Raw genomic sequence first — 27766 nt, forward strand, 5'->3', positions numbered from 1 at the left:
GGCCTTCACAGTCCCCTGATCTGAACATCATTGAAAATCTGTGGCTAGTAGTAGTGCATGCAAGATGACCCAGGAATCTCACAGAGCTGGAAGAATTTTTCAATGAAGAATGACTGGGCAGCAAAGTGGCTCAGTTCAAATCTCACCAAGGACAACATCTACAAGGAGTTTGTATGTTCATCCCGTCTTTACGTGGCTTTTCTCCCACTCTCTGAAGACATACTAACAGGGAATTTAGATTATGAGCCCCAATGTGTTAGCACCACGCTGGAGCCCTGCTCTGACAGGCTCTGGCTTGTCACTTCACTCACCTGCGCTGCGGTGCTTCCCTTCCCCATGCTCTGCATGCTCCCAGCAGGGCTTCCAGCCCATGTCCTTAGGGCACGCGCGCTCTCGCTCTCCTAAAGGGCCAGGGTGTGCACTTGCTATTTCTTCCCCAACCAATGGCTGAGAGACATTGTGTATATATTGCTTCCTCCCCACTGGGGAGGTGCCTGAGCAACCTTCCTGTTTTGCAGTCTATGTTCTGTAAGGTTGCATAACAGTCCCTGCTGCACTCTGGTGCAGATCCTGCCTGCTGCACTCTGGTGCAGATCCCGCCTGCTGCACTCTGGTGCAGATCCCGCCTCCTGCACTCTGGTGCAGATCCCGCCTGCTGCACTCTGGTGCAGATCCCGCCTGCTGCACTCTGGTGCAGATCCCGCCTGCTGCACTTTGGTGCAGACTCTGTCTGCTGCACTCTGATACGAACTCTGCCTACTGCTCCATCCAGTCTGTCCTACTGGGTCCAGCTGCTGCACGTCCATTGGTCTGTCCTGGAGTCACACCTGGCATTCATCGGGAGCCAAGTCTAACCTCACCATCAGAGGCTAAAGAAAACAGTCAGGTGTTCGCTTAGTCACACCTCTCCAGGTTCTCAGCGGTCCGTGGCACAGTGGTTTCACAAACCACGTCCGTGACACAATGGAGACAGTGCCAATAATGTCTGTGAAGCGCTGTGGAGCTAATGGCGTAAGGGAGTAAAATAAATAAACTCATATGCATGTTCTTCCCCATAAACCCTTTGTACACCCATATGCATGCTCAACTCTTATTTTATTCTCCAATAGGAAAGAGGAAAAAGTTGCTACCAAATACCACTGCAATTCAACATGCATTATAGTTATTTTTCCTGACTTCCGCTGTTGGGGAAAATAGAGAGGTCTCTTGCACAAAACATAGTTTGCTCATTCCACCGACACTATTGTAATGTTTATAGGCACCTAATGTGATATTTTAATAAAAACAATAACAATAATTAAACAAATTTGTATTGTAATTGCACAGATTAGCTTTTCATATCCCACAACTATTGTTTCTTTATTCACCACAGGAAAATCTTATCTACTAATAATGAGATATACAGTCCCTACATAATGAAAATCTTAATCCCAGCCTATTAAGCTTCAACCCTTCAATTACCTAACTACATCCATTACTGTCTGCCTTGAGACTGTACAGTTTTTTCCTCATTATCCTTTCAATCGTTAGCGCCACCTTAGCTGTAGATCACAAGCCTGCAACATTTTGGTTCTGCTGAGGGTTGAAGATTCTCTGAGTGTCAGGGGGAGCTAAGGAATACTGACAGTCTTCATTTAAATGGTCTGGAAAGGTTGACAGAAGTCTTCAGGGAATCCAACAGAGATTTAAACTTCATAACGTATATGATACCTTTAAATGTGTTTTACTATTGCAATCTTATATTCAAGTGAAAACCATTTAAACTAATTATAAATTGGATTTCACCCTATGGTGCACATTTTTAGGGTTTCTATAGACTTCGCATAGGCAGGCAAATACTATATACAGCTAACTGTCATTTTTGCATATGTTTGATACATATGAAGTACACCTTAGTTTCAACAGTATGGTGACTCTATTGTATTGAAATTTTGAAATTTGAATGCAACTGTAAGAAAAAATGTTTATATATACAGCTCTGGCAAACATTAAGAGACCACTGCACAGTTTTATAAAAATCAGCTTCTCTACATGACAGACAGCCATTCCATTTCAGTGTCAGTTGAATTCCAATCAGAGTACACCTCATTCTGCTTAATGTGCTTCTGATTAGGTGATCACCTGAACCAAATCTTATTTAATGAAGGAAAGTATAAAAACCCTGCTGCGGTGTTCACAATCCTCTTGAAACAGGACAAGCTGGATGGCAAAACAAGTGCTAGTAATATTCCAAAAGTAATAGGAATGAAAAAATAACTTTTAACCATGCCAAAGGAGTTGAAAAGTCTTGAGTTAGGAAAAGAAGGGCTCAATTCTGGCTTTACTAGCAGAGGGATACAGTGAGCGTCATGTTGCTTCCATCCTTAAAATTTGTAAGACAGCAGTCCATTACAACAAGGTCAAGCAGCAGACCTTCGGGGCAACAAAACTACAGACCGGCAGAGGGCGAAAACAACTCTCCACTGACCAGGGTGATTGTCATCTTATTCGAATATCACTCAGCAACCGCAGGATGACATCAAGTGACCTACAAAAGGAATGGCAAATGGCAGCTGGGGTGAAGTGCATGACAAGAACAGTTCGTAACAGGCTCCTAGAGGCAGGTTTCAAGTAATGTAAAGGTAGAAAAAAGCCTTTCATCAATGAGAAGCAAAGGAGAGCCAGGCTGAAGTTTGCAAAAGACCATAAAGATTGGACCATAGAGGACTAGAGTAAGGCAATCTTCTCTGATGAGTCTAATTTTCAGCTTTGCCCAAAACTTGGCCATCTAATGGTTAGACAGAGACCTGGAGAGGCGTACAAGCCACAGTGTCTTGAACCCACTGTTAAATTTGGTGGAGAATTGGTGATGATCTGGGGATGCTTCAGCAAGGCTGGAATTGGGCAAGTTAATCTTTGTAAAGAACATATGAATCAAGCTGCATACAAGATTATCCTGGAAAAACAGTTGATTCCTTCTGCTCAGGCAATGTTCCCCAACTCTGAGGACTGTTTTTTCCAACAGGACAATGTGCCATGCCATGCCACACAGCTAGGTCAATCAATGTGTGGATGAAGAACCACAACATCAAATCCCTGTCATTGCCAGCCCAAGCTCCAGACCTGAACCCCATTGAAACCCTCTGGAATGTACAGTCATGGCCAAAAGTTTTGAGAATGACACAAATATTGTATTTTCACATGATCTGCTGCCCTCTGGTTTTTATGTGTGTTTGTCAGATGTTTTTATCACATACAGAAATATAATTGCAATCATATTATGAGTAACAAAAGGTTATATTGACAGTTAGAATGAGTTAATGCAGCAAGTCAATATTTGCAGTTTTGACCCTTCTTCTTCAGGACCTCAGCAATTTTCCCTGGCATGCTCTCAATCAACTTCTGGATCAAATCCTGACTGATAGCAGTCCATTCTTGCAAAATCAATGCTTTTATTTTGTCTGAATTTGAAGGTTTTTGTTTGTCCACCCGTCTCTTGATGATTGACCACAAGTTCTCAATGGGATTAAGTTCTTGGGAGTTTCCAGGCCATGGTCCCAAAATCTCTATGTTTTGTTCCCTGAGCCATTTAGTTATCACCTTTGCTTTATGGCAAGGTGCTCCATCATGTTGAAAAAGGCATTGTTGATCGCCAAACTGCTCTTGGACGGTTGGGAGAAGTTGCTTTTGGAGGACATTCTGGTACCATTCTTTATTCATGGCTGTGTTTTTAGGCAAGGCTGAGAGAGAGCCCATTCCCTTGGCTGAGAAGCAACCCCACACATGAATGGTTTCAGGATGCTTGACAGTTGGCATGAGACAAGACTGGTGGTAGCGCTCACCTGGTCTTCTCCGAATAAGCCGTTTTCCAGATGTCCCAAACAATCGAAAAGGGGATTCATCAGAGAAAATGACTTTACCCCAGTCCTCAGCAGTCCACTCCCTGTACCTCTTGCAGAATATCAGTCTGTCCATGATGTTTTTCCTGGAGAGAAGTGGCTTCTTTGCTGCCCTCCTTGAGACCAGGCCTTGCTCCAAGAGTCTCCGCCTCACAGTGTGTGCAGATGCACTCACACCTGCCTGCTGCCATTCCTGAGCAAGCTCTGCACTGCTGGTAGCCCAATCCCGAAGCTGAAACACTTTTAAGAGACGGTCCTGGCGCTTGCTGGTCTTTCTTGGGCGCCCTGGAGCCTTTTTGGCAACAAGGGAACCTCTCTCCTTGAAGTTCTTGATGATGCGATAGATTGTTGACTGAGGTGCAATCTTTCTAGCTGCGATACTCTTCCCTGTTAGGCCATTTTTGTGCAGTGCAATGATGACTGCACGTGTTTCTTTAGAGATAACCATGGTTAACAGAAAAGAAACAATGATGCCAAGCACCAGCCTCCTTTTAAAGTGTCCAGTGGTGTTATTCTTACTTAATCATGACAGATTGATCTCCAGCCCTGTCCTCATCAACACCCACACCTGTGTTAATGGAGCAATCACTGAAACGATTTTAGCTGGTCCTTTTAAGGCAGGGCTGCAATGATGTTGAAATGTGTTTTGGGGGATAAAGTTCATTTTCTAGGCAAATATTGACTTTGCAAGTAATTGCTGTTAAGCTGATCACTCTTTATAACATTCTGGAGTATAGGCAAATTGTCATTAGAAAAAATGAAGCAGTAGACTTTGTAAAAATTAATATTTGTGTCATTCTCAAAACTTTTGGCCATGACTGTAATCAAGAGGAAGATGGATGTATACCAACTTTAACTAAGCTCAATTTTTGTGGGTTTTTATTTTTGTATTTTTGCATTCTGTGCAAGTCGGGCAGTGGCCTCACCCTCTTGAGCTGTAAATTACATTTAAAAGCCTCCCCAGGCTGGTGTCCTTAGGTCAGAACCTAGTCCTTTTGTCTGCCCTTATTCACACACTGAGGTCAACTTAGACAGTGTAGGACCGTCTCAATCAAGGTCACCTTGGCGAAGGAGAGATGGCTTTCATGCTATTTTACATCAAAAATCATATTACTAAGATCTATGTGTTATTTAAACACAGTTTTTCTATTTACTTATTTAGTTATAGCAGGGTTTTTGTTCATTTTGCATCTTGTAGGTTTTTTCAATGTTTTATGGCCAAAGTGAACATGCGTTTATATGCTGCATGTATACCAACATTAACTAAGCTCAATTTTTGTGTGTTTTTTTTTGTATTTTTGGATTCTGTGCAAGTCGGGGTGTGGTCAACTTTGACACATGGTAAGGTTTTAATATTAGACAGTGTAGGACTGTCTCGATCAGGGTCACCTTGGCAATGGTGAGCTGTCTTTCATGCTATTTTTTGATCAAAAATCGTATTACTAAGAACCCTGTTATTTAAAAGCACTTTTGCTTTTTACCTATTTAGCTATAGCAGGGTTTTTGTTTATTTTGCTTCTTGTAGGTTTTTTCAAAGGTAGAAAAAAGCCTTTCATCAATGAGAAGCAGAGGAGAGCTAGGCTGAAGTTTGCCAAAGACCATAAGGATTGGACCATTGAGGACTGGAGTAAGGTAATCTCTGATGAGTCTAATTATCAGCTTTGCTCAAAACTTGGTCCGCTAATCGTTAGATGGAGACCAAGAGAGGTGTACAAGCCACAGTGTCTTGCACCCACTGTGAATTTTGGTGGAGGATAGGTGATGATCTGGGGATGCTTCAGCAAGGCTGGAATTGTGCAGGTTAATCTTTGTGAAGAACGCATCAATCAAACCGCATACAAGGTTATCCTGAAAAAAACGGTTGATTCCTTCTTCTCAGGCAATGTTCCCAAACTCTGAGGACTGGTTTTTCCAACAGGACAATGTGCCATGCCACACAGCTAGGTCAATCAATATGTGGATGAAGGACCACCACATCAAATCCCTGTCATTGCCAGCCCAACCTACAGACTTGAACCCCATTGAAAATGTTTGGAATGTAATCAAGAGGAAGATGGATAGTCACAAGCCATCAAACAAAGAACTGCTTAAATTTTTGTTCCAGGAATGGCATAAGGTCAGTCAAAGGCAGTGTGAAAGACTGGTGGAAAGCATGCCAAGACACATGAAAGCTGTAATTAAAAATCATGGCTATTCCACAAAATATTGATTTCTGAACTCTTCCTGAGTTAAAGCATTAGTATTGTTGTTTCTAAATTATTATGAACTTGTTTTCTTAGCATTATTTGAGGTTTGCAAGCACTGCATTTTTTTAGTTATTTTGACCATTTCTCATTTTCTGAAAATAAATGCAGTGTATACTCGTATATAAACCGACCCAAGTATAAGCCGACCCCCTAATTTTGCCACAGAAAACTGGGAAAACTTATTGACTCGTGTATAAGCCTAGGGTGGAAAATGCAGCAGCTACTGGTAAATTTAAAAAATAAAAATAGATACCAATAAAAGTAAAATTAATTGAGACAGCAGTAGGTTAAATGTTTTTGAATATCCATATTGAATCAGGAGCCCCATATAATGCTTCATAAAGTTCATTATGGCCCTATAAGATGCTCCATACAAAATACACCCCATATAATGCTGCACAAAGGCTAATAATGGCCCCTTAAGATGCTCCATAGAATAATATGCCCCATATGCTGCTCCATAAAGGTTATGGCCCCATAAAATGCTCCATACATTATGCCCCCATAAGATGCTCCATACATTATGCCCCCATAAGATGCTCCATACATTATGCCCCCATAAGATGCTCCATACATTATGCCCCCATAAGATGCTCCATACATTATGCCCACATAAGACGCTCCATACATTATGCCCGCATAAGATGCTCCATACATTATGCCCGCATAAGATGCTCCATACATTATGCCCCCTTATGCTGCTGCTGCAAAAAAAAATAATGACATCTCACCTCTCGTCGCTGGCTTAGGACCCCGACATGGCGATATTCACCTGTCCCCGGTCCATCGCTGCGCGCCGCTGTATCTTCCAGGTTCCTCTGAGCAGAGGGTGCGCAGAGGGCACGCACTGACTACGTCACCGTGCCCTCTGACCTGGACATCATAGCCAGAAGATGCGTAGGACAGGGCAGCCACAGCGGTGGACCGGGGACAGGTGAATATTGCATATACTTACACCCTCCTGGCGCGGTCTCTGCAGCCCCGCTTCTCCCGGTCTCAGGCTCCTTCCTTCAGTGGTCATGTGATACCACTCATTAAAGTCATGATTATGCACATAGTCATGACTTTAATGAGCGGTATCATTATAGCACACACAAAAGAGGAAAGAAAATAAGCTATGAAATGGGGGATCACCACAAATGATTGGCATTTAGAGAAACAATTTTATTGACATGTAAAAACCACAAACAACTGTAAAAACATTTAAAAAGTCACACATGTGACATGACAACAACAATGAGATGGCTCATAATAGAGCCTACACCCTGTAGTAACACTCCACAATGGTCGGTGACCAAATACCTGCCCATATGAACAGCATACCAGCTAGTCACTGAATAAATTACACTAGATACTCCCAAAAGAGGGGAGAATTGTGTAAAATGCAGATAAGGTAAAGTGGCGACCCCTAAACCTAATAAGGAGGGAGAAACCACAAACAGATTTTTACAAGTCAAAAAAATAAAACATATTATGACATCTGCAAATGAATAGTAAATGGGACTAGGTCACCAAAGCCAATAGTACCTATGATAAAAATCATGGATAGATATAATGAACCAGCAACACACAGACTGAGATATATAGCAACAATCACCCAGGAAAAGCCCTGTTCTCACTGCACTTTGGTCCTACCAACTGATGCCAGCACTCCAGGCTGCAATGCATGGGTGATTGTTGCCAAATCAAATGCTCTATATGAGAGCAGACACCCTGCAGCAACGCCCACGATCAGTACTAGAACGTGCATAAAAGTGTGGTCTGCCACAGTTTTATGCCGTTCTAAAAAGGACAACACTGGCTCATAGTGTGTGGCTCCCTCGGGGTTTCATCTGAATCATGTCATCTGAAGAGTTACAGTTGCGGCCAAAAGTATTAACACCCCTGCAATTCTGTCAGATAATACTCAGCTTCTTCCTGAAAATGATTGCAAACACAAATTCTTTGGTATTATTATCTTCATTTAATTTGTCTTAACTGAAAAAAACACAAGAGAATGAAGCAAAAAAGCAAAACATTGATCATTTCACACAAAACTCCAAAAATGGGCCAGACAAAAGTATTGGCACCCTCAGCCTAATACTTTGTTGCACAACCTTTAGCCAAAATAACTGCGACCAACCACTTCCGGTAACCATCAATGAGTTTCTTACAAAGCTCTGCAGGAATTTTAGACCATTCTTCCTTGGCAAACTGCTCCAGGTCCCTGATATTTGAAGGGTGCCTTCTCCAAACTGCCATTTTTAGATCTCTCCACAGGCGTTCTATGGGATTCAGGTCTGGACTCATTGCAGCCACCTTAGACATCTCCAGTGCTTTCTCTCAAACTATTTTCTAGTGCTTTTTGAAGTGTGCTTTGGGTCATTGTCCTGCTGGAAGACCCATGACCTCTGAGGGAGACCCAGCTTTCTCACACTAGGCCCTACAAAATTTGTTGGTAGTCTTCTGACTTCATAATGCCATGCACACGGTCAAGCAGTCCAGTGCTACAGGCAGCAAAGCAACCCCAAAACATCAGGGAACCTCCACCATGTTTGACTGTAGAGACAGTGTTCTTTTCTTTGAATGCCTCTTTTTTTCTCCTGTAAACTCTATGTTGATGCCTTTGCCCAAAAAGCTCTACTTTTGTCTCATCTGACCAGAGAACATTCTTCCAAAACATTTTAGGCTTTTTCGGGTAAGTTTTGGCAAACTCCAGCCTGGCTTTTTTATGTCTTGGGGTAAGAAGTGGGGTCTTCCTGGGTCTCCTACCATACAGTCCCTTTTCATTCAGACACCGACGGATAGTACGGGTTGACACTGTTGTACCCTCGGACTGCAGGGCAGCTTGAACTTGTTTGGATGTTAGTCGAGGTTCTTTATCCAACATCCGCACAATCTTGCGTTGAAATCTCTTGTCAATTTTTCTTTTCCGTCCACATCTAGGAAGGTTAGCCACAATGCCATGGGCGTTAAACTTCTTGATGACACTGCGCACGGTAGACACAGGATCATTCAGGTCTTTGGAGATGGACTTGTAGCCTTGAGATTGCTCATGCTTCCTCACAATTTGGTTTCTCAAGTTCCCAGACAGTTCTTTGGTCTTCTTTCTTTTCTCCATGCTCAATGTGGTACACACAAGGACACAGGACAGAGGTTAAGTCAACTTTAATCCATGTCAACTGGCTGCAAGTGTGATTTAGATATTGCCAACACCTATTAGGTGCCACAGGCAAGTTACAGGTGCTGTTAATTACACAAATTAGAGAAGCATCACATGATTTTTCGAACAGTGCCAATACTTTTGTCCACCCTCTTTTTTATGTTTGGTGTGGAATTATATCCAATTTGGCTTTAGGACAATTCTTTTTGTGTTTTTTCATTTAAGACAAATTAAATGAAGAAAATAATACCAAAGAATTTGTGTTTGCAATCATTTTCAGGAAGAAACTGAGTATTATCTGACAGAATTGCAGGGGTGTCAATACTTTTGGCCACAACTGTAGATTGAAACCCCAATATTAGTGCTCAGCATAGAACGCAGGATAAATGTGATCCCTAATGTTATGTAAAATGTTCCTGTCACGGTCACGTGTGTCTGGACGCAGCGAGTACCGCAAGGCGAACCCATGTGACGCACGTGACCCTGGATACACCGCCTCCAGTGGGGCAAATTTAAATAATAAACACGTGCAGCAGGATACACCGCCTCCAACTGGCGAATTTAGACATTACACGTATATACAAGTCTGGAAACCCCGCCTCCAGTAAGGGGAATTTAAACAATAAGTTGAAACCTGGGAAACATTAACAATGGTGGGCCCTGCAATAGGGAATAGGGAAGTGGAGACCTCCTGAGCTCCCCTGAGCCAGTGTCCCTGCACTCCTAACATTCCCTATGCCGGTTCCGCACCGGGGGCGCAACAGTAACCTAAAAACCATAGCTCGTCCTGACCTAAACCCTCACTAGGGAATTGGTCGGTGCGGAAACTAATCCCACCACTGCACTAAAACACACATGAGGAAAGATGTCAAAACAGGGGAAATACCACTTAGCTTTGCTCTGTTGCGTACGCTCCCAGCAACAGAGCCCACCACCTGTGTGCATCTTCTCCTCCACACGGATCCATCACCATAACTGGATCCTTCACCATAGTGCAGCCTTGGAGCAGAGTCCACCACCAGTTGCAGCTGTCCAGTAACAGAGTCCCAAAGATGAGTTCAGCTCCTGCCCAAAAAGTCCAGCATGCTTGAGTCCAGCTCTCAGCAACCAAGTCCCGCATGCTGAGTGCAACTCTCTCCATAGTCGTCACTCCACCAAGCCATGCAAGCACTTCCTGCAAACACCATAAACTGTGACTCTACCACGCCATGCCAGCCCTTCTTGCAGACTACATAGCTGCCACTCGTCCCCTCTGGCTGGGCTGCGTAGAACTCATGTTCAGATCCTTCCTTCACCCAGGCTTCCTTGTGAATGACTAACACACAATATCACCAACAGTGATTGGACAAACCTGGCTCTCTTTTATAGAGCCTAACACCTGATTTGTAATTAAGTGCACATTAAACCAAAGAAACTAAAGTGCACTACCGCTCACCACCACCGGGGCAACTTAGAATGAACGACACCACGTGTAATAATTCTAATGGCCACCGGGGGGCAATCACATCACTTTGGCACCTAGCCAAATAAAAAAAAGTCCACTTATCCATTTAATCTGTCAGATCCACGCTGGATCATGACAGTTCCCAATAAGAGCTTCAACTCAATCCACAAAACAAGCAAGTCCTGACTCAGGTCTGTCATCTGTTAATGGAAATATAGGGGACCTCCACTTTACAGGTACTACAAAGACTCTGGAAAAGTGCTATGGCTCCTGGCCCCCCAAAACAAATTCAGCAAATTCTGTGCTCCCAAATCAAAATGCCCCCTCCTTTTTGAGTCCCACAGTGTGCCTAAACAACATTTAAAGTCCACATGTTTGGCATCTCTGTAGCAGAGAGAGCCCACCTATCTTACGTGTGTGTGTCTCCAGAAACATGAGCTGGGCATAATGTACTGGTGACTACAACGTACTGGTCACTACAAAGGCAGTTTACAATTTTCACTCAGCAACATCCAGGAATAGCTGCTTGTTTCTGGAAAACACCCATGGAGTCAAAATTAGCATTACACCTGTATATAAATTCCCAAAGGGGTATAATTTACAAATTCTGCTCTCCCAAATCCAAATTCCCCCTACTTTCTGAGTTCCATAGTGTGCCTAAACCACATTTAGAGTCCCCATGTTTGGCATTTCTGTAGCGGTGAGAGCCCGCCTAACTTGCAAGTGTGTGTCTCCAGAAACATGAGCTGGGCATAATGTACTGGTGACTACAATGTACTGGTCACTACAGCGTACTAGTTACTACAAATGCAGTTTGCCAGTTTGCAATTTTCACTCAGCAACATCCAGCTACTTGTTTCTGGAAAACACCCATGGAGACAAAATTGTCAATACACCTGTGGATAAATTCCCAAAGGGGTATAATTTCCAAATTCTGATCTCCCAAATCCAAATGTCCCCTCCTTTCTGAGTCCCACCGTGTGCCTAAACCACGTTTAGAGTCCACATGTTTGGCATTTTTGTAGTAATGAGAGCCTGCCTAATTTACAGGTGTATGTCTCCAGAAGCACAAGCTGGGCATAAAGTACTGGGCACTGCAACGTACTGGACACTACAATGTACTGGCACTACAATAGCAGATTTTCAATTTTCACTCGGCATGATTCATTGCTGCTTGTTTCTAGAAAATACCCCATCAAATCATCACCACACCTGTAGATAAATTCCAAATGTGGTGTACCTTCCAAGATGGGGTCATTTGAGGGGGTATTCTGCTTTTTTCTAGCACTTAGAGGCTCTGTATATGGAGTCTGCAAACTGTCCCAATATGCCTTATTATAGGGAATCTTCCACGGGGGTTTCAGTCTGAATCACGTACTTCAGAGATACACTGAAACCCAGGTGTAAGCACTCCCTATGTAAAGCGCAGAATAAAAGTGTGCTGAGCATTACTGAGAACTTTGGGAGGCAGAATGAACAAATCAACAGGAAGTCAAGAATTTGCTTTATATCTTTTTTACGCTGTTCCTCCTGTGGTATAATTGAATAGACAACTTTATTCTATTGGACGGTGCATTTACATCGTTACCAGATTTATATAGTTTTTTTCCTGTTTAGCCGCTGTCACACACTAAAAACGTTCATTTAAAAATTTTTTAAAAAAAAGGTTTTGCATCACCATATTCTAAGAGCTATAATTTTTCTATATTTCTGCTGACAGTCATGTGAGGGCTTGTTTTTTTGTGGCATGAGTTGATGCTTTTATTTGTACCATTTTTAGGCACAACATTTTTTTATCACTTTCTATTCCAATTTTTGGGAGGCAGAAAGAACAAAAAACTGAAATTCTGGAATTGTTTTATTTTTTTGCCATTCTCTGTGTGACAAAGTGATTAGACAGCTTTATTCTTTGGGTCAGTACGTTAACAACGATACATTTAAATAATTTTTTATGTTTTGTGCATTTGGTTTATTTTGAGAGCTATAACTGCTAAATTGGATTGTTTTCATGGGACAAGATGATGTTTTAGCTAAACCATTTTTATTTATATTCCACTTTTTTCGTGTTTTATTCCATTTTTTATTTGGCTGCATAATATAAAAGCATAGTTTATCACATTTTTTATTTATATTTTTTAAGGTGTTCAGTTGTGATGGGTAAGCCCCTGGATGTTCAGTTCTGGTGGGTTTGGCTGAACATTTAAAAAAGTTTTATTCAGATACCAGAAAAGTACCCGCAGCCGGTCCCCATTCAGATGAATAGGGGATCCGAACATCCGTTGCTTGCCACACTGTCATCTGGGCACTACAACCCAGCCACCTTTTGAAGAAGCTCAGTAGTGAAACGGTGCTGACAGGGTAGGAGCACGCTGAAGCTGGGAATCATGCACATGACACTTTGAGCAGTCTGAAGCCAAGAATCAAGCACATGACACTTTGTAAGTATGATCCTTGGACTCCATTTTCATCTTGTGATACTTATCTTGCACCATGTCCTTACTCAGGGATTTGCACTAGTCACCTTTTTCCAATCCTGCATAATTTATGTTATGTTCATCATGGCTATACATTAATCTGCATTGTGATGTCATATTGTGCATTCCAGTATAACACGCCTTTTTTTGCAAATTTTTGCAATTTGGATAGCATTTAATGCTCATATTGTTGTTATATTCTGAGTGCCAATCAAGATCCCTTACTTTGTTCTCACTTGAGCTCACAACAAGGTACTCTAGTGTGCATATTGGCACAGCCATTTCTCATAATACTGTTCTGGCCAATGTGCTCCTTTGTGTTCCATAGCTTGATATTTTAAATATTTTGTTTTCATTATGTCATAATTTACAATAAAGATTTTAATTTTAATCTTGATACATTGTAATGCAGCCTTTTGGCTTCATTACATCACTTGAGGATGTGTATATTTTTGTCATAGAGTAGACTTTTTTGCCATTACAATTGTAAGATTGTGTTAATATATTTAAGGGATAATTGTTGAGTTGTGAAAAATCTATTGTTTCTTTATTTAGCAAAGTGCAAACAGGGGTAATTGTGGCAGGCACCCAATCATGTGTAAATGCCACAGCTTCTTCCATTTACACCACCTGTCTATAAACAGAATTGCATGCATCTGTGTCTTCAAAAGGGATAATTTTTAGTCTGATTATACAATTTAGATAGACTAAAAAGTCTGATAATACAGCTTTTTGTTAAGTACACTCTGGTTACCTCTGCTTGCCATCCGTTTTCCCATAGCCACATAGGTTGAAGTACTTTTGACCATACAAAGGCTATGTTTGCATTAAAGACCTCAAAACCTGTTCATTTGACTTTAAGAGGAACTCTGTGATCTACACATATTTTCAGGGCAATTGGAGGCTTTTTATCTATGCAATTCACGCAAATCAAATTTTCTTGGGAAATTTGTCAAAGCAGGCAAATTTGAAATGCAATAGAGCATCTCATCTCTAATTAGCTGCTATCAAGGGCACAATTGTAGTATTAGGCTGGAGTCACACACAACGATTAAAAAAATGGGTCCGATTTTTACAGTACGAAATCGCACAAAGATTTCTTGTCCAGGGATCCATCTGTCATCCGAATTTCCGGCGACGAACTGATTTTATTTGCATCTAAGCATCAAATTGACTTCCAATGCCAATCCCTGATGCTCTTTCCTGTGACCTGGAGAAGTCTTGCGATTTTATCGCAAGTCACACTTGTGGTCCGTTTGTAATCCGATTTTTAATCGCATCCATAGCCTTGCATTGGCGAGTCTGATCCGAAAATCGGTGACAATCGCAGCATGGTGCGATTGTCTCGGTCCGAGGAAACGTTCCGACAAAAAATCGGATGATGGGAGCAGCCCCATAGAACAACATTGGGATGAATGCAATGCGATTTTTTATCGCATTGCATTCGTCCGATTTTTTCGCTAGTGTGACTCCGGCCTTAGGCATATTATGAAACAAAAAATCCATTGAAGATGACCCAGAACTGTAATTAAGCTAGAATCCTACATCAGACAAGAATGGGACAATATTCCTCTCCCAAACCTCCAGCAATTTGCCTCCTCATTTCCCAGACATTTACAGACTGTTGTAAAAAGAATTGACAATGCCACAGTGGTGGGCTTTTTTAGATACGGTATGTTGTTGCCATCGATTTCTAAATGAGTCTTTTTTTTTTAAATGAAATGGAAAAATGTCTAAGGCTGGAGTCACACACAACCATTAAAAAATCGGTCCGATTTTAACGGTACAAAATCGCACAAAGATTTCTTGTCCAGGGTTCCGTCTGTCATCCCATTTTCCGGCGATGAACCGATTTTATTCGCATCTAAGCATCAAATTGACAACCAATGCCTGATGCTCTTTCCTGTTGACCTGGAGAAGTCTTGCGATTTAATCGCAAGTCACACGTGTGGTGCGTTTTCAATGCGATTTTTAATCGCATCCATAGACTTGCATTGGCGAATCCGATCCGAAAATCGGTGACAATCGCAGCATGCTGCGATTGTCTTGGTCCGAGGAACGGATCCGATAAAAAAGCGGATGATGGGAGCAGCACCATTGAATAATATTGGGACGAATGCAATGCGATTTTTTATTGCATTGGATTCATCCAATTTAATCGCTAGATTGACTCCGGCCTAAATATCAATTTCTGATCTGTGTTCTACATTCTGTTGTTAATAAAATATCACTATATGAGATTTCCAAATCATTGTATTCTTGTTTTCTTTACATTTTACACAGCGTCCTAACTTTATTTTTGGAATCGGGGATTGTAGTTATATTGACCACATTTAAATAGTAGGAAAAATGTTTTCACTATTATCTGTAGTCTACACCTGGGGTGAGGATATAGTAAGGTGCTTCCTATAGTCCAAAAACATGGTGCGTAGTAACTTACTGATCTTCAAAGCTTTGCAATAAAACCAATGTCTTTGAATTATGCACTCACTGAATTTGATTTTCTCTTTTCTTCACTAATTTAATATGAACAAAATGCTGTCATTATCCAACTGAAGGATTGTACATGCTGGTTAAATAATAGCCACAGCTGAACTTCATATGACACATTAGAGCCCAATTACTAACTTCAGGCTGCGTTCGCACACTGCAGGTGTGTTGTGTGTTTTTTTTCATATTTGCAAAAGAACCACAAAGTTTTTGCCGCTGTGTTGGAAAATTGTTGCTAAACAATGCATTGCTTTCCATGACTGTGGCAAAAAAATACAAAACAGCCACAACAAATAAATGCAGACTCAAGGGAAATAAGAGTTTGACTGCTCATGCAAGCTAAGAGGCAATTTTAACAAAACAAGTGAGTTTAAAGCCAGAGTTCAGTTTAATGTGAAAACAAAAGAAAAGCAAAGGTTTGATAAATGCTTCTCTTTGCACTTGGAACTCATATGAAAACAAAAACATCTACATTATATCTAGTTATATACATATTTAGGTGAATCAAACATACAAAAAAATGCGATTTTCACTCCTAATGTCATCGGTGTGCCATATACATACATTCCATGTGTTCATATTTTAAGGCAATGTAGCATTCACGTGACATCTGTATTTATACATAAACATTTTAAAATGTACAAGATCGAATACAATTCCCCAGATTAATAATGACAATATATTAAAAAAAAATCAGATACAATATTGTGCACCCTTAGACTTATATACATAAGATACGCAAAACAATAGTAAAGGTGGAGACTCTTTTTCACACTGACACCTGGTCCATTTGAAAACAATGACAGCTGAAGGGTGTGTGCACACGTTGCGGATTCTGCTGCGGAATTTTCCACACTGATTTGTCTAAATCAGCAGGTAAATATCTGCGGATTTTCTGCCGTTTTCCCCTGCGGTTTGACACCTGTCATGGAGCAGGTGCCAAACCGCTGCGGAATCCGCACAAAGAAGAGACATGTTGTGGATTTAAAACCGCAGCAAATCCGTGCGGAAAATTCCGCACCGTGGGCACTGCGTTTTTCATTTTGCATAGCCTTAAATGGTACTGTACACCGCAGCAGAAACTGCTGCGGATCCGCAGGGCCAAATCCGCTGCGGATGTGCAGCAGAATCCGCAACATGTGCACACACCTGAACAGCCCCTCTGAATTACATTGGTCAATGTGCTGTCTGATTTTTACTGAGAGCACACGTCCAAATAATACGCTCATCTGAACTAGCCCTAATTATTAGTGTATAATACAAAACTCTTCAATAAAAAGAAAGCACATGGACAAAGTACAAATGATCTAAAGCAAGTTATTGGAACTTTCCTCAGCCGTGAGTTACTGTTGTATTATTGAGTTTAATGTATGACAGTGTTCTGTAAGTTCCTAGCGTTCTGTGACCAGCAATGTGATCTTTTAAATATGAGCATATGCAGAGGATTTGGATCTCTATCCACTATAAACATATATTATAGAAACAAGCAGAATAGTATTACCATACTTATTTATATTTAAGGTTGGGCATTCAATTTGATGATATTGAAAACCGCTATCATACAACATCATCATTCTAATATATGAGAAATTTTCCGTCAAGTTAGTTCTTTGACAACCTAATTTGAATATAAGTACCTTTTTCAATCTGGAAGCCCCTGCACCTGAACGAATTGCTTCTAATAACTCTTCTCTTGCATCCACCGAACTGTTAAGAGAGATTGGTGGCGATTTTGCTGTTGTATTTAATATAGATGGTGGAGGAGGAGGTGGTGAACAAGGTGGAGGGGGAATTGATGCATTCATTCCTACAAAATCATTATTCTGCAATGTTTCTACGCTTCTTAAGATCTGGAGTTCATCCGATGCAGTAGAAGATACCTAGCCAAAGAAAACATATTTATTAAGTTTCAAAAATAGAAGAGAATGGAATACACCTTGTCAAACAACAGTCACTTGTATATCTAATATCCTTGTTCTTATTATACCATGACACTAATAACAAGTTCTGAGTGATGACCAACTAAACTGAGCTTCTACAAAGTGTATTTGCAACTATTAAAACCACAGATTTCTAATTAAAAAGAGCTATCCAGGGATACAACTGTATTAATAAGGAGAGCACACCCCCTTCACCACTCCACAGTGACTGATGGCCGACTCTTGCACACAATGTTTTGTCATTCATTGTTGCCAGAAGCAAGGTGTGGGGAGAAGTGGGCGTGGGTCCCTAACATCGGATTCTTTTTTTGGCTAGGGTCACAACAGAGTATATAAAGTATGATTAGACTGTGATCACAGAGTGATCCAATTCTCTCAGATGAGGAGATGATGGAGAGAAATTTCTCCATTTCGCCAGTCCGGGAAATCGGACTGCACTCAGATCTCATCCAAGTGCAGTCCGGGGTTTCTACAGACTCATCGTCTTGCATGGCCACGTGCGATCCAAATATTGGATCAAACTTGGGCATGTTGCAATTTTTTCCCCAGACTGTCAGTATGAGGAAAAAACTGATATGTGCACGGCCCCTTAGCCTAATATTGCTCCGGAACCGATCTGATGTTTTGTCGGATCACAGTCGTACCAATAATATGGCCATGTGCTCGTGCCCTTACACTTGCCTAGCTGCATATACACTGCATAATCTGATCATATCTCCTTTTGAAATATATAGTACTATACATGAGTACAAAAGAATTGCGGTGGCTGAGTACAGATCCAGTCCGTGACATAAATAGAGAAAACTCAGCACTCGGGGTTGAGCAGTAGAATAGTGAAAATATTTTATTCAGGCAATCCAATTACACAATATGTTTGATGTTTTGGTCTTCAGTTTCAGACCTTCATCAGAAACCAACAGATTGCCATAGAGGCGATAGCAATTGGATTGTCTGAATAAAATATTTTCACTATTCTACTGCTGAACCCCTGAGTGCTGAGTTTATATATATATATATATATATATATATATATATCCTTTTGATGTTATGAATGAAAATAAAATTTGTGCCTTGGCCATACCTAAATACCATATGAACATCTCAGGTAACTCTACTCCAAATTTGATCTTCAGTATAATTTTAACAAGCTTCCTCAAATTCATAAAGTGATTTTTTTTTGCATTCCGATGGTAATAATAACCATTTCTAACACTCTGTATATTGTTCATATCTTCTGAGCTACCAGGAACCAAAACATAAGAGCTTGTCTACAATATCCATATAATGTATTGCTCTATACAGAGGGGGCCAAAAAAAACTGAGCCCTGCTTCCCCTGTGTTGTTGGTTCAGCATTATACTTATTGGGCCTTATTCATTTGAAATGACTTACAGGAAAACTGTTTTTGTTGCTCATAGCAACCAGTCAGAGCTCAGTCTTCATTTTAGCAGTCAAGTAAATAATATAATGTTATTTGTCCTAGAACACTAGGCTATCATAGATTACATAGCAGGCTGATGGCAAAGAGGGTTTATTACATCATTCAACTTCTCTAGATAATCCAGGTTTTCTTTGTTGCCTAACAGTCATGTTACACTCATCCGTAAATGGGTTTTCCCATGAACAAAATTCATTTTAATCAATAGATCTTGGCATAATAATAAGTTCCACAATTGGATGTGTTTAAATTAAATATTCCTGTGCTGAGATAATCTTATTAATGTGCTCCTGCTGTGTACTGTGTAAAGCCCCCGTCACACATAGCGATCTCGCTAGCGAGATCGCTGCTGAGTCACAAGTTTTGTGATGCAACAGCGATCTCACCAGCGAGATCGCTGTGTGTGACAGCTATCAGCGACCGGCCCCCCTGCCGGATATCACTGATCGCTGTTGAAACGTCAGGACATTTTTGGGGTCGCTGGTCTCCTGCTGGCCAGCACGCATCGCTGCGTGTGACATGCGGGAGACCAGCGACCAGCGAGCAGGAGCTGGTAACCAAGGTACACATCGGGTTTCTAAGGGGCGCACGGCACCTAGAAACCCAATGTGTACCCTAGTTACCAGCGCGCTGATGCAGGGAGCTGGTAACCAAGGTACACTTTGGGTTTCTAAGTGCCACGTGCTCCTTAGAAACCCGATGTGTACCTTGGTTACCAGCTCCCTGCATCAGCGCGCTGGTAACTAAGATACACTGCGGGTAACTAAGCGACATGCGTCGCTTGTTACCCGCGTGTTGCTGGTCCTGATCGCTGGTGAAGCTGCCTGTTTGACAGCTCACCAGCGATCATGTAGCGACACACCAACGATCCTGACAAGGTGATATCATTGTCGGGATCACTGATGAGTTGCTATGTGTGATGGGGCCCTAATGGTCGTGTCTGACTGTACAGGGACATGGTCTGATCATATCACAGCTCCTTGGTGGGGGGGAGCAAAAGAGAGTATCCAGACATTACATTATGGGATCACAAATAATAATTTAAGGTAAAACATTTTTAAAAATAGGCAGTGAAATGCTATATCTCACAAAAAGAATCAGCTATGATCCCCATGCTGTATTGTCCATATACTCTCTTTTGTGTCCTCCCCTGCCCAGAAGATGTGGTATGATCAGACCATGTCCCTGCATGGTCAAAATCCAATTGTGGAAATTATTTTATTCCAAGATGTATTGTTTAAAATCAACTTTGAAATTAAGTTTGTTTGTGGTAAAACCCCTTTACGAAACACTTTTTTGTTTAATGCAATCTGTTAAGAATACTACAAATTCAAGCAGGTTACAAAAGTCTCCAGTAGTCAGAGCATGCTGGAAGTTAAATTTCTCCATAGAGGAGAAGTGATATCAAGAATTTAAAAAATCATATTAGTTTAACCCCTTAATGGCAGAGCTAATTTTGACCTTAATGAACAAGTCTAATTTTTTAAATCTGACCAATGTCACTTTATGTGATTCTGAGATTTTTTTTTCGTGACTTATTGTACTTCATTTTAGTGGTAAATTTTGGTTGATGTGATTTGCGTATATTTTGAATACATCTAACATTTGACCAAAAATTTCGCAAATTTTCAAACTCTAAATTTTTATGCCATTAAATAACATCGTTATACCACACAAAATAATTAATAAATTACATTTTCCACATGTCAACTTTCCATCAGCACAATTTTTAAACATAATTAGGCCGGGGTCACACTAACCGACGCAAAATACGGTCCGCATTTTACATGCATAATACGGAGAAATGTCCCCTAAATAGTGCTCGGAATAACATCCGTAATCAAGGTGCGGTCATGTATTTTGCGCATGTAAGCATCCATATGTAATCCGTATGGCATCCGTATGCTGAGATTTTCTCGTCGGCTTACAAAATGGACATATAATGGAGCCCTATGACAGATTTTCTAACACAAACGAAAGGATATAGACACATAGAATGCATATAGATATAGATTATATATATATATCATTGAGACACACACATATGATATATTTATATTTCATAGAGTTCTTCATAGCAGAATAGCCGCTAATTCAATTGCCGGCTTCTGTAAAATCATTCCCCAACCCGACATAAAATGAGACATGGTTTACATACAGTAAACCATTTCATTTCATGTTTTTTTTTATATATATATCTTTCATTAGTAATTAGATGAGGGTTGATGTGTAAAATTTGGGAGGTGTAGGTGTTAATTTAAGGGGGTAATTCATTATAAAAAAATGCGTGGGCTCGCGCGGTAATTTGTCAACCAGAGAGGTAAAGCAGGTGAGTGTCTTATTGACACCTCTCCATTATTAATCGGCTTAATGTCACTTTACAATCGAATGGTGACATTAACCCTTTGCTACAATAACCCATTCGCCACCGCTACAGGTCAATGGGAATAGAGAGGATAAGTGCCAGAATTGGCACATCTTATAGATGCGCCATTTCTGGGGTGTCTGGGGGCAGATTTTTGTAGCCGGGGGGGCCAAAAACAATGGTCCCTCTCATGGCTATTAAAATCTGCCCTCACTCACCTGCTTTACCTCTCTGGTTGACAAATTACCACGGGAGCCCACGCATTTTTTACAACGCATTAACCCCTTAAATTAACACCTACTCCTCCCAAATTTTACACATCAACCCTCATCTAATTACTAATGAAATACATATAAAAAAACATGAAATGAAATGGTTTACTGTATGTAAACCATGTGTCATTTCATGTCGGGTTGGGGAATGATTTGACAAAAGCCGGCAATTGAATTAGCGGCTATTCTGCTATGAAGAACTCTCTGAAATATATATGTGTCTCAATGACATGTGTGTATATATATATCTAATATATAAAGCTCAAAGTGTGTATGTATGTATGTATGTGTGTATGTCCGGGATAGGCATCCGCACCGTTGCAGCTACAGCCACAAAATTTGGCACAGTCACACGTCTGGACCCCGAGAGCATCCTAAGCTATGTTGTGAGGCGAAATTTTAACCCCACGCGTTTCAATTCACCAAACAATTTTGCCCCTATCTACATACTGGGGGAAAAAGTGTGTGTGAGTCAAGCCCCGCCCCTCATTATGATGTCATAATGCCCCTATATGCATAGTGGGGAAACAGTGTGTGCGTATCAAGCCCCACCCCTCATTATGATGTCACAATGGTTGCCATGGCGACGCTGATGTCATCATAGAGGATATGTATGATGGGTATATAGGCATGGGACTATGAGATGAAGGATGTGTGATGGGTATATGGGCACTCGACTATGGGATGGCGAATATGTATAATGGGTATATGGGCACGGGCCTATGGGATCGTGGATATGTATGATGGGTATATGGGGCATTTCTGATTTGTACTATTATACCTTGTACCAATAATGTAAGAGCAGACACTAATTCGTGTAATTTTTGTCTATCCAAATTTACTTATTCCAAGCCAATTACTACTCTGGTGAATAGAATTGTGCTGTTGACAGTTGGCCTATATCTGGCTTGAGAAACCCAAAGATATCAAGATTTGTTTGTAAACCTCTAATTCTGTTTCTATATAGTAAAAGAGGCACACGACTCTGACCTGACTGAGAATCCTGGAATTAATGGCATCAGCCACCTTGTCTCCTGTAATTTTTGGTGGCTTTCAATTTCCAGGGATGTTAAATGCATTAGTCAGTAATAATTGTGCACTTGCTAAAATACCCCGTACTCGACTTACAGATCTACTCATTCCACTTCTTCACACTTACACATCTTGGCATGCTATCAATTAAGTTATCAATGGTTGTCTGAGGAACTTACTGCCACAATGAATGCACATGGAAATGCAAATTATCAAGATCCACTGCTGGCAGCTTGCTTTGCAATTGCTGACCTATGACAAACCAGATGTGCTCCATGTGCATTTCTGAAAGGTGCCCTAGGAACCACTTTTCAACTGAATGACTTCAGATTACTTGTCTCAGATCAGGAACATCTGGAATGTCATTGGTCAGCAACTGCAAAGGAAGCTGCCAGTGGATGATCTGCATGCTGAAATTAAGTGTGGCAGACAAACTTTTTGATAGCATCCCAAGAGGTATAAGTGCGTGTATTTGTGCTTGTGTCGCTCATACTCGATCTTGAATAAATTGAGATAGGTTTGGAAAATTTTGTTTCCATTTTTTCATCATTTGCATATCATTAACATGTCAATCAGTCCTGTGATTTATACCAGAACTTTTCCTTTTTGTGGTTGCAACTTCAATGTTGAGGAGTGTGTTTACAAATACAATATTATATTTATACAGTTCTACATTTTATATTTTGCTTATATACTATTATATATACAGTTGTGGCCAAAAGTATTGACACCCCTGCAATTCTGTCAGATAATACTCAGTTTCTTCCTGAAAATGATTGCAAACACAAATTCTTTGGTATTATTATCTTCATTTAATTTGTCTTAAATGAAAAAACACAAAAAGAATTGTCCTAAAGCCAAATTGGATATAATTCCACACAAAACATAAAAAAGAGGGTGGACAAAAGTATTGGCACTGTTTGAAAAATCATGTGATGCTTCTCTAATTTGCGTAATTAACAGCACCTGTAACTTACCTGTTGCACCTAACAGGGGTTGGCAATAACTAAATCACACTTGCAGCCACACGGTATATTATTTAATGATTAGTATATGTGCAGACATAATAAATAGCAATAACACATCCAATATTGGTTTCCACCAACCTTTTTCAGCCTTGAGATGCCATTATGAGCTCGAATTGCTGAAAGTAATGCAGACCTTTCATTCTCTGGTTCAACAAACTTTCTCTCATTTCCATTTGTTGGTGAGTTCTAATGTAACATATAAAAATCTTGTCTTAAATAAATATTTTAGGCAGGTAAAAATTCATGTCAATGAATCTTGATAAAATTGTATTTTAAGAAGAATCACAATAAAATTGCATTTTAAGATCACATGAAGAAAACTAACATCAACACATTTTTTGCAAATCAAGACAAAAATAACTTGACAATATAGTGGACCTCATGTTACTGTGTAAGCAGCTCATCTCATTCTGGCAACTGTCGGATGGGCCAAGACAGATAGCAGCCATTTGGTGACAGGATGCAAAGGGGTATCTTGAGGATACAGATGGGCGCTATTACAATGTAGGGGCGTAGAAGGTGCACAATTACTATGTGTAGGCACATAGGGACTATGTGTAGGGACAATAGTAGCACTATTATTTTGTCGGGGCTCATAGGGGCATTATTACTGTGTGGGGGCCTTATGTGGGCACTATTTCTATGTGGAGGCACTATTACTACATGAAAACAAAATAGGAGCACTCATACTGTGTGGGGGAATCAAGGGGAATTATTACTAAGTGAAGGCATAGAGAAGGCAATATTTCCATATCAAGGCACAATGGGGGCACTACTATTATATGGATGCATAGAGACTGTACTATTTATATAGTATGTGGAAGCACAACTGGGGCAGAATAATTATGTGAACTCACAGAGGGGGCAGTAATGATGTTTGGCGTTCCAATTGGGTACTATTATATATTTTCAATCTGTAATATCATTACTTTTGGAAATATGTTTATGCCTGTTATTGAAGTGTTTGGTCTATGACTTGTTATATTGTTTTACAATGCTGTTTTGGATATGTTCTGATACCTAAGTAAATATACTTGTTTTTGTAACTTTTGTAATTTTTTTCTATTCTTTCTCAGTGTGTTTGAAAAAGGTCTGTCATGTGAGACCGATACATCACTTTGTATATTTACTGCATTCTGAAAATAAAATCAATCAATTACAAATTTTGGAGTACCAAGTACTTTGGTAAACTATATCTTAAGCAGTGGACTCATATTCAGGCACCAGAAGGTATGATTTGCAGCCTATTTAACAACAAACGGACTATTCAATGTGGCGGCACCATTACTGCAGTGTATATATATATATACACACACACTGCATTTTATTTTTACATTGTGTTATATGCATATGTTTAATTAAACATGATACAGAAACCATAAACTTAGAAATAAGTGAAACAGATTACCGTACCTGAATTTTTCGAAGCTTCTCTTTGCCTTCTCCAGACTGAATAGCTCCCATTAAGGCACTATGGACTGAGGTATCTTTTTGCACAGGTTTCTGTACAACTGGTCGGAATCTAGCCTTAGGTCCAAAAATATTACTGTCACTGGGATTGTCTGGTTCATCTATTACTGTTGAAGGTATAATATCATTACCTACATCATGCTGTTCTTCAATCTCGGGGGCTGCTGCGGCAGCAGGTGCGGCTTTTATGGAGAAAATAGAATTGTTCTGTTCTATTTTACCAGATTTCTCTCTAACAGCTTTTAAAAAGGCATTCGACGGCAGGCCAGATATTGGTCGAGAAAGACGGGAAGATTCTGGAGTCGAAGAGTTTAAACTTGTCTTTTTAGTTATGGTTGTGTTTTCCCAAATACTTTGTGATCCAATTAAACCATTTTGTTCTGACAACGATCTCTCTATTTTAAACGCCATACCTTGTTTACCATCAGAATTCATTTTAGTTGATGGTTCCATTAGGAGATTTCTACTTATTATGTTTCCATCATTACTGTTGCTGAAGTTTTTCTTCCAATCTGCACTTACTTCTTGCTTATTTATAACATTGACTTCTACTTTTGGCTTCTCTGCTATAAAGTTCCCATTGTTCTTTAATACGTTGTCCTTATTACCACAGTTTGTAATCTGTTTGGCCTCTGAAGTTTGTTCAGCTTTTATATTTACAGGTTCGGTATACTTGGATATAGCAGATGCAACATATTGGCTAGATGTCCGCTTGGAAGACTTCAGAAATGGCAAATCTTTTCTCTCCATGTTGGGTTGCTCTATAATGAATTCTTTTTCCTGTGAAGCTGCTGGAAAGTAAATTGGTTTTGTATGTTGTGATCCTTTAGGCATTTCATTAACAGGACTTGGTAGGTTAGTTTTCCCCTTAATTGTGCTTTCAATAATGCTTCTGTTGTCACTTGGACCTTTTGTAGATGTTGTTTGCTGTACTCCATTATATTTACCATGAACTGTAGGCTTTACCATGTCTGTTCTTCCCTTGATAGTATTTTCAATTATAATCATCTTCTCTGGAGCAGTTGCTGATGATTTTGGTGATGATTTTGTCAACAGCAACTGGTTGTTAGTATCATTTACTTTATTTCCAGGAATCTGTTGAATTAAACTCATAACTGATGTAGAATTTACTTTATTTTCTAGAGCTTGATTTGGCTTATAACTTTTAACTGGGTCTAACTTTTTCACAGCTTGTTCTTTTGAGTCCACAACTTGTGGTTCCATAGAATTTGATCTCCAGAACTCTTTAGCTTTTTCTAAAAGAGGCCTCTCAATAAGGGTTCCCTCTGATTCATTAATGATATTATTTTTCGTACCTTTTTTATCAAATGAAGACTGGGGGCTTATCAGGTTCCCCTGATCGTCTATCTTAATGGCACTGGCTGAAATGGAAACTTCTCTGTCATATTTTTTTATATCTGGTTTGGGAGGAACAACTGTAAAAGTGGTCATGCCTGCTTTTGCCTCATATATTTTTTGTCGCCTCAGTACTGGTTTAGGTGGCTCTGCTGTCTTGTGAACATTACTTGAAGCATGGTTGTCTTTGATTTGAATTTTGTCTGGCAATATATCTCTTATTTCCTTTGTTTGTCTTGTTTCTTGAAATACTTTGATCGAAGAAGCAACTATATTACTTGATTGACTTTCTTTACCAGTAGATTGCTTTTGTGAATTATTACACATTGCCACATTTGATGTAATGTGATTTTCCTCAAGTTTCAAATGTTCAGCCTTTAATGTAACTTCTTGTGACGTGGGTTGGGGAATTTTGTGTGTTTTAGTATTTTTCTTTTCTATTTTTTCTACTTCTGGAGGCTTACTAATACTCTGCCTGTTACTGACGTCAGACGAACTGAATATTTTACTGTATTCTTTCACTGTTGTGAGATTGTGTGGATTATACTTTACAGTGTTAATTTCTGGAACCTCATCTATAACAGTAACAGGAACAGAAGCACTATGTTCACTGGAGTCATTATAATGACTTGACTCTTCACCTACAGGACTTGATCTAGTACCAATATGATTCCTCTCTCCAATGTCTCCATCATCCATATCTGTAGAGTAAAAATCATTATAGTACTGAGCTTATAGGTATTGCCAACACATTGTCAATATACATATAGTCACTAGACATATATTATTCCCTTTAAATACATTTGGGTCCATGAACAAAGTAATAAAGGCAAATTTATGATATTTATAAGCTTATAGATTTATAGCAGTTTTCGAAGGTGCATCTTTTGTGTAGCAAAATTTTGGTATAATATCGAGGATCTGTAGCAGATTGAAGTAAAAATCACATGAATTTAGATAAACCTGTTTTGATGTCTTTATCCAATAGAAATATTAAATATTCATGGTAGAAAAAACTCATGCTTCATTTAGTCTGGGACACCAGAGGAAGATGGCAGGCGAAACTCAAGTCAGGGTGATTGTGATCACTACATGGATAATTATTTTTAAATGTAATTTGAACACGTTGTTCATTTGTCAGTATAATAAAACTACTTATATAACACTTTTATGATGTGGAATATTGATCCAC

General features: G+C 40.0%; 1 protein-coding gene across 8 annotated transcripts in view; it reads right to left on the reverse strand.

The window, feature by feature from the left end:
• Positions 1 to 27766, reverse strand: part of COBL (cordon-bleu WH2 repeat protein) — an 803866-nt gene that overhangs the window by 22209 nt on the left and 753891 nt on the right. For all 8 annotated transcript variants that reach the window (XM_073549883.1, XM_073549882.1, XM_073549884.1 and 5 more), the window contains 3 exons: positions 25162 to 27275; positions 23827 to 23934; positions 17312 to 17554 (listed from right to left, as the gene is read on the reverse strand). In XM_073549883.1, the coding sequence (XP_073405984.1) occupies positions 17312 to 17554; positions 23827 to 23934; positions 25162 to 27275 (2465 nt within the window). The remainder of the gene's footprint in view (positions 1 to 17311; positions 17555 to 23826; positions 23935 to 25161; positions 27276 to 27766) is intronic.

Source organism: Dendrobates tinctorius, unplaced genomic scaffold (assembly GCF_039654945.1).
Source record: "Dendrobates tinctorius isolate UK_male_01 unplaced genomic scaffold, ASM3965494v1 ptg000162l, whole genome shotgun sequence".
Lineage (NCBI taxonomy): Eukaryota > Metazoa > Chordata > Amphibia > Anura > Dendrobatidae > Dendrobates > Dendrobates tinctorius.